General features: G+C 31.9%; 2 protein-coding genes across 4 annotated transcripts in view; both read right to left on the reverse strand.

Annotated features, from left to right (window-relative positions):
• Positions 1-206: 206 nt before the first annotated feature.
• Positions 207-3107, reverse strand: LOC108758902 (uncharacterized). Its single transcript, XM_018504118.1, has 2 exons — positions 2785-3107; positions 207-1923 (listed from the first exon to the last, which is right to left on the reverse strand). The coding sequence occupies exons 1-2, from the start codon at positions 2959-2961 to the stop codon at positions 295-297; spliced, it is 1806 nt and encodes a 601-aa protein (XP_018359620.1). The 5' UTR covers positions 2962-3107; the 3' UTR covers positions 207-294.
• A 2972-nt stretch (positions 3108-6079) lies between these two features.
• LOC108758903 (serine protease Hayan) overlaps positions 6080-8672 on the reverse strand; it is an 8060-nt gene continuing 5467 nt past the window's right edge. For 2 of the 3 annotated variants that reach the window (XM_018504120.1, XM_018504119.1), the window contains exons 5-6: positions 7073-7443; positions 6244-6516 (exon numbers count right to left, since the gene is read on the reverse strand). In XM_018504120.1, the coding sequence (XP_018359622.1) occupies positions 6244-6516; positions 7073-7443 (644 nt within the window). Of the gene's footprint in view, positions 6517-7072; positions 7444-8672 lie in introns of all 3 variants that reach the window. The other variant, XM_018504121.1, reaches the window with a different exon arrangement.

The following is an 8672-nucleotide window of genomic DNA, read 5'->3' on the forward strand; positions in this document are numbered from 1 at the left end:
GACGACGCCTAAATACAAACTAATAATCACTTATTGTAACCACAATTAAACTAAGTTTCTATCGTTATAAATAAGATTCACTTATAACTTAATTATAGCGCGTTTAATATAGAATTAAAAGATATAAAATATCTTTTAATTCTATATTAAAACTATTTAAGAAAAAAACTGAGGGTATATTTGAATACAATATTATACTCATTTAATATTTATTTTAGAAAAGACATTAGTAGAATCATCAATTATAAGATTTATTCGATCACAAGAACGCAAAAATATTCATTATTGCACTAACTAGAACGACAAAACGCCAGTTCCATAGCCCTCGTAAGCCACGTTGTCAGCAAATTGTTTGGCTAATCGACGTAAATTATCGTCAATGTTACCGGCACGCTCAATCATTTGTAACAATTGTGCTAGCAATCTGCCCCTGGTGGGATGAGCATTTAAATCAATTTGTCCTAATTTCGTCTCCAAATTGTCCTGCAACAGAAAGCTCTCCAAAATTTGGTATTCATTCGGATAGGTATCCAACTTTGGCAGGGCCTGCAGAAGATCCTTGACGTTGACATCCCCGATCCTCATCTTCCTATTGATTTCGGTTTCTTGAGTAAAATTAGTCAAGAACGTTTCCAAGCGACTGGCGCACTCGGTCTGTCCTTGATTGAATTTGTTATCGAATATGGTTACCAGTTCGGCAATATTCACCGACAGGGCGTTATACGGAAGAAGACCTGAAGTTAATAAAGCCTTCAGCGTTTGTAATATGGCGTTTATCGGCCCGCTGATGTCTTCCGAAGAAGTGAAAGCAAGTGCCTTCTGCCAGACTCTCGGCTTGATTGTTCTATCCGTAGCCACATCCATGAGGAGTCTTCGAATCCTGATGGAGTTCTCTTTCCTAGCTATCGCGAAGAGAAGCGATGAGGCAATAATGGCATTTCTCGGAAGTTGCCAACGCTTTCGATTGTTTTTCAAAATTAGCTCACCGTAGACGTGATCAATGATGCTCGATACTTCACTCCGATGAATCTGTTGACGTCTGAGTTGGCTGACGAAAGCTAGTAATAAATCTTTCCAGGACGTGTACTCAAAGGGAGAGAATTGCTCTATGACATTCCATACATCCGTATTATTCTGCTGAATCATAGATAAAAATGCAATACCATCTTTTGTTTTAGATATCATCCTGTCTCGAGATATCAGCAGAGTATAGTTCATCAGAGTGTTGTTCTGAAAGAAGCTAGCGAATTCCGCAGATTCTCGACACTCTGAGTGCTTCCGCAGGAATGGCAACAATATATTGATGGCTGTCAACATCTCGTTTTGTAAGGACAGACTCGAGATGGCGTTGGCGATTAGCACATACGGATCGGGAGATACGCTAAAGTCAGTTAATTCATTCTTGCCATGCGATTGCAAATGTTCAACAAGAAGTACGATCGATTCTCTTACCTCCGCCGTCGCGTCCGGTATCCGCAGATTCGACAATATGTACGCGATCAGTTCGGAACGCGGAGGAATGACCTTGTCGTAGATTAACATTGCCGTTTCACCAACAATCTTCGGCCAAGGTCCTTCGATAGCCCTGACCGACGCGCGATAAGTTAAAGACGAGGCTGCTTCTTTCAGCTCTCTCACAGAAATCTTCTCCAATAGGTCAGCTTTCAGTGGTCCGAAAGTGGGTTTGTAGATCTCGTCGGCGTCCAGAACACCTTCCGACAGGGATCGTCGAATCAAGGATATAGCCGGGAGGAGATACTTGGGCAAGCGATCCTCCATGGATCCAAGAATACTGTCTATCTGCTCTGCGATAGGTGCGTACATTATAGAAGGTAGCACATCGAGGCACTCGAGCAGTGAACCGCCGTTTTTCAAATAGTCCTCAATGATCTTTACGGAGTGGTACATCTCGTAACTTTGTATCTGTAAGAACCAAAAGCGAGTGGGGAGCGCAAATTTTAATTATTCCTGCGCTGGAATGAAATATACCATATAACTTTAAAACGTAATTATTAAAAAATAATAAAGACAGTAAAAGTTGAATTATATTAGAAAATTATCCAGATAAATACTATAAGATTATCAAGCTTCACAATTGGATGGAACTTATACAGGGTGTTTTTAAATTATGACGTCACCCATTCTGAGTAGATAGAGCGAACTAAACTGAATCGAAAAGTCCTCTATCATTTTGCAAGTTTTGCAATAATTAACGAGATATTAATTACTAAAAATCGCTAAATATTGGTTTTCAATAATTTTTTACTCAAATAATATCAACTTTACAAAAAAACAATAAGAAATAAAAATTATTTATTTTCTTCTCATAAAGTTCTGAGAATTTTTTCAGAATTTTTTCTGAATTTTTTATTGCCATATTTTCTCATGTTGGTAAACATAAGAAAATGCTACTAAAAAGTTGATAAAAAATTCTGAAAAAATTCTTAGAGTTCTATGAGAAAAAAATTAATGATTTTTGTTTCTTGCTGTTTTTCGGTAAAGTTGATAGTATTTGAGTAAAAAATTATTCAAGACTAATATTTAACGATTTTTAGTAATTAATATCTCATTAATCATTGCAAAAATTGCAAAATAGTAGACTTTTCAATTCAGTTTAGTCCACTCTACCTGCTCAGGATAGGTGATACCGTAATTTAAGGATACTCTGTATATTTGTTAACTTGTTTCGAAAATGCAATATCACAATTCTGGACCACTTTTCAGATTTTTCTCGCAAGATTCAGATATCTTATATCATTCTGTTTTTTAAAAAGTGAAACTTACCGGCAACTCGTAAAGAATTTTTCCGACATTGTGTTTCAGCCGTGTTGCCGTTTTTAATTTTAATGTCAGTTTTCTTTCCAGAAATGAAGAATATTTCCCGACATGATCAAACGATTTAGAGGATTTTGCCAGGAAAAATCCGAATAGATAGATCAGTATACCACAGTGGAGCCACATTCTCCGTATCGAGAGGTGATTCGATCGTACTGTCGACGATATCTAGTTGAAAGCATATATAAAAAGTATTGTTTGCTATACGTGCATGATCGTAAATTACTTTTGTTAAAGCGTACAGGTGCGATAGCGCGAATTGTATTCCTATGATCGAGAATCGTATAAAATTCATGATTGCGCATGTGGACAGTATTAAACCGTGATCCTGTCACTAATTTCCGTGGACTGCGATTTTTAGATTTCTTTTCTTTTTTTTAGTCATTCTTGCTCTTATTATAAATTATTATGTATAATATATTTAAAAGGTATAATGAAAAGCATGTATTTAAAAAAAAATTAATTTTTTACTAACGTGTGTACTTCTGAACACTTCAGATTTACAAAATAATAATGATGTAAAAAGTGTATGTATGCTTACTTATAGATTATAGTTTAATTTTGTAAGTTCAAACATTTTTATATACATGCTAACTGATAAAACTTAAATCACTAAAATTATAATATATATTTAATGTATCTACAATAGTCACGAGTAGAATTATCGGCAATATAAAAGTATACTTTTTATAGTATGCTTTATAATGTAAAACATTAATAAAGCGTTAGATTCGTTGACATAATATAAAATAATTATATCAAAATATTTCATAAACATATCAATGCAGGCATTATAATATATATATGTATAACATATTATAAATGTATTATAATACGTGTCATAATATGAGCTATTATTTAGTTGTTTATAAAAAATGGATAATTATACTTTTATTCATATATATTTGAATAAATTTTAACTATGTAATATATAAAAAGGAGCATAAAAGCTAAATAAATTTTAATATTAATGTTATAATAAATTCATTACAATAAAAGGATTGCCATAAAAAATGAAAAGTAAATATCGTAATATTAATCCTCATATATATATGTAAGTAACGTGATTTGGATGGATATATATATATATAAAAACTTGTGTTGTCACAAGCACAATATTATGTTGTGCAGCGAAAGACCAGCGTTACGTAACAAAGATCTGCTTAATTCAGATTTAGACACATCGACAATGTACTTTTTGAGATCGTATAATGTTATTTTAGTTTAAAGCTAAATAACTGGAGTATCCTTTGAATAAAGACTTCTATAACTGATAAATAATCGTCAGCTTTATTTAATTTATCTCTTAGCTGTCCGCACAACTTCAATCTCTCCTACCGTAAAAAGTCAAATTTGTAACTCTCTTCAATCTTTACGTCGTCGAATGTAAATACCGTAACTTCGAATAAACCTTAAAAACTTGTCTTCTATTTTGTACAAGGTAAGAGATCAGAGTTACGTAGTAGAGATCTACTCTTGAATCCAAGGTATATATTTGGCCACACGTCGACGTAGACAATGTACCTCTGGAGATCACACAAAAAATCATTGCCAGTTACTGACCGCGAAACGACGCCACGCAAACGATAACGGCCTGTAAAAGAGTCGTAAAGCACCAATCCGTTCCCGCTGTCACCATTGCAAGGACTTTGATATCGCAAACCAGCGCAAAAAGTGCGCTCCGAGGTGAGAGTAACGAAAATTGAGTGGCTCTTGAGACAGGTTACCTACAATTTACGGAACAACACAATATTTTCACTATTTGCAATATTTGATTTTAAAATGATTTAACACCAATTCGACGTTTTTTCGATGTCGTTATTATCTCAGAATTGTATGGAATTGTATTATTTTAAGAACATTCGTAAAAATTTGTTTTTAATACATGATTGACGATTGCGCTTATTAATTGGAATGCAACGATATTGGCAAATCCATTTTTTATAAATATACAGGAAATATTATATTATTATTACATTATTTTCGTAATAGCAATTTATTATGTAACTGTAAACGAAAACGAAACATCCCGTATTATATACAATTAGAATTATATTTAATAAATTTATATTTATTATATTTCTAGTCGAGTAAAATTATCGATGATATATTTTGTATTTTTTATAATGCTTTATAATATAAAATACTGATAAAGTATTTAATAAGATAAGTAATACAATATATGAATTATGATAGAGCATTAAATAAGCACATTGATATATTGTAACATTATGATTTATTAATTATTAACAAATCCACAATAATAAATAATCACATTTGTATATCATTTTATATACTTTGTTATCGTGAAATGACGATAAACAGATCATCATAAAAAGTAGAAATAGTATGACTTTAATCTTTATGTCACATATATGTGTATCTTTTCATTATAATAAATGGGGAATGAATAATATAAATAAAAATTTAATAGGTTACATCTCTTTCATGTGTGTTAACAACAATTTGAAAAATCAGGTACATTTAATAATAATTTTTGATTAATTTATGTAGCTAATAACAATGATAATAATGTAATCATAGAATTTTATTCTGAATATTTATATTTTCATAAAAGAAAATCGATCTGTTCTAGAATATTTTACGTAAAATATTATATTCAATGTATACATATATATATTTGCAATTATTATTAAATTAATAATTTTTATAAATATGTCAGGTTTTCTAAATCATTCCATAAGATAAGACTGATAATATTGACAATAATAAAATTAATATATATTGATATAGATAAAAATTTCAAATTATGAAAATAAATTTAAACCAGTTTTATTTTGATTTTCTTGTCTTTGGTAATATTGATTAATTATTGAATACTGATTCTTTTTATAAAACTAGGTAATAGTTAATTGTTAAATATTGGTTAAAATGATTTTTTATTAATCCTATATTTTTATAGTTATTTTTATTGGAATATTTAGTACTTTCGAAGGAGAATGGTTTAGAAAACTTACAAATAACCAGTTGTTTAAACTGTACTTTTTGCAGTATTTTACAGAAAAATTTATAAAAAATATTAATTATTGTTAAAAATAAAATTATGTAGAGAAGAGTTACAAGTCATAAGAAAATTTTCTTATGGCTCCCCCCTTTTTTCTTCATAATTTTGTTTTTATATTATTTAAACCATTCTATGATATATTATTTAATTATTGTTACTGGTAAAAATGAAACATGTAATAAATAGATCTGAAATATCAAACTACAATTTTCAATGTTTATTTGCGTACAAATCAGTAATAGAAAATATAATAAAAACATAGTTTAAGTAGTATGCATTTGTCAATGCTCCCTTAAGTGTTGTAGCTTCAAATAAATTTTGTGTAAAGTATTGTCTAGCATATGTGTCTAGCATATTTTGCATTTTGAAACATGAAACTATCGTTACGTTGTGGATATCTGCTGTTGAATCCAAGCTAGATATTTAGCCACGTCGACAAAGACGGTGTACTTCGTGAGATCACATACTGGTTCATGGCTAAACACTGTCCGTGAAACAACACCACGCAACAGATAACGGTCTGTGGTATTATCGAAAAGTACAAGCGCGCTCCCGCTGTCACCGTTGCAAGGACCGCTCCTATCTTGCATACCGGCGCAGAAGGTACGATTCGAGGTGAGTTTGACGAAAGCCGGGTAACTCCAGTGACAGGTCTCCTATAATTCATGCAACAATGATGAATCTTCATCATTTGCAAAGTTTGGTTTTAAAAGGCGCGAAGTCCGATTCAATGTTTTTCTTATATGGTTAGTGTCTCAGAATTGTGTCGAGATATATTACTTTAAGAATGTTTACAAAAATTTGAAGTTATATCTTAACCGCATGATCGATGATAGCATTATCGTTTATAAACAATCATCACATTCGTTACTCTAAGCATGCAATGACTCTAATAAGTTCATCGATTAGTTACTTATAGATATGTGCTACATATATTACAATGCTATAATAGTAATTCTATGTAAGCTATGTAAATGTATATAACTGTGTAAATGTAGCAAAATTAAATACAGTTTCGCGTGTCATTGTTAATAATGCAAAAATAAACATATTTTTTCATAATAGATCTAAATATCTCGATTTTATTGTCATCTGCCTATTTTTTCACTTTTCAGACGTTTCGTTTAGAGAATCTCGATCCAATTTGTATGCGAATTAAACAGCAAAATTTACGAAAAATTCTCGTTTAAAAAGACTCTTAAAGGTTCTTACTAGACTGACTATCGGCATTATCGCCATCCGTGGACGATCGGTGTAACGATGACCGAATTCGTCTTTGCCCCATCCCACGACGTATCCCCTTCTACTGATGATGTCGTGAAGATCAGATGAACGGGGCCACAGACAAATAGGTTTGATGAAATGATTATATTCCACAGGTCTTCTGAGGTTTAAAATCGCCAGATCGGAGTCGCCGGTGGTGTCATGCGCATAATCGGGATGAATCGTGTAACTTGCGACTTCCCGATTCACGGTTCCCACCTCGCGGAATCCGAATAAATTAAATCGCCCCAATGCCACAGCCAACACATTAGGAAGTATAGTTTCGTTGCTTTCAAGGTTCGTCTTCAAGCAATGCGCCGCTAAAAAGAAAATATATGCACGAATATCACATTTTTTTTAATAATCCGCACTCTCTGTCAAGAGATATAAACTAAAGAATACACACACACACACACACACTCTCTCTCTCTCTCTCTCTCTCTCGCGCGTGCGCGCGCGCGCGCACTTACAAGGTATTCGATAAAGATCGTAACAATACGTAAGGATAAATTCCCAAGATCATTCTGAGACGAAAATACTAATACTAAAATGTCGAGACTATAATTATTTTTTAATTATAAGCATTTAAAGTTAGCGAATCATATCGCCTAAAGTTGGCACGTTTAGATGTGGTTGACATTTTGTATCGACACTTATCTACCGTATGTTCGTGTGAATTTTAGATGATATAATTCGCAAACTTTAAATGCTTATAATTCAAAGACTTTTATAGCCTCGATTTCTGATACTAAGCATTTTCGTTTCAAAATAATCTAATTTACTTTTCGGAAATCTATCCTTAAATATGTAAATACTGTACGGTCTTTATCCTGTGTATGTACACACACATACATATATGCAGAGAAATTCTCCAGGCATTTGCTTCCACTTCTTATTAATAATATAAAATGCAAAAATAATAGGGAATTTTTGCAATATCATGTGTCCATACGATGAACAAAGTTACATTATTTAGTGGAAAATCAAAATACACGGTACTGCAAAAACTCTCTACAACATCAAAATATCTGATGAACAATTAAGCATTTTAAATATTTTTATGTGTTTTTTTTCTCGGTTGTATTTGGATTAACTGTGAATATCTGTGAAAATTTATAAAATTAAATTTTACTATAGAGAATATGAATAAGTACAAATAAATATTTTACGATCCAAGAAAGACAGCAAAGATAATATAAAAAATTTACGTTATTGAACATATGAAAAGTCTTAGTAATACAAATCTTTTTTCTTTTATTAACTTACCTGTTAGGACATGTTTATTTGTCAGAATGGTTCCAGCGCATTGAAACTCATATTGATTTGTAACGACGAAAAGTGCCACTAACCACGGCCATTCGCCAGGCAATGTTTCCTGTCCATTAGAGATCAAAAGATTTGCATTTCCAGAGCGGCTGCTGATGCCACATTCATTATTATTGTTGATATTATTATTATTATTGTTGATATTATTATTATTATTGTTGTTGTTGTTGTTGTTGTTGTTGTTGTTATTATTGTTGTTGTTGTTGTGTTGCGGGACTGGTTT

This window comes from Trachymyrmex cornetzi, unplaced genomic scaffold, assembly GCF_001594075.2.
Source record: "Trachymyrmex cornetzi isolate Tcor2-1 unplaced genomic scaffold, Tcor1.1 scaffold16, whole genome shotgun sequence".
Lineage (NCBI taxonomy): Eukaryota > Metazoa > Arthropoda > Insecta > Hymenoptera > Formicidae > Trachymyrmex > Trachymyrmex cornetzi.

Excerpts from the sequence above, each read along its gene's own strand:
- LOC108758902 (XM_018504118.1), bottom strand. The coding sequence starts at position 2,961 with ATGTGGCTCCACTGTGGTATACTGATCTATCTATTCGGATTTTTCCTG. Across the intron at positions 1,924-2,784 it reads AAATTCTTTACGAGTTGCCG|ATACAAAGTTACGAGATGTA; the intron begins GTAAGTTTCACT and ends TGGTTCTTACAG.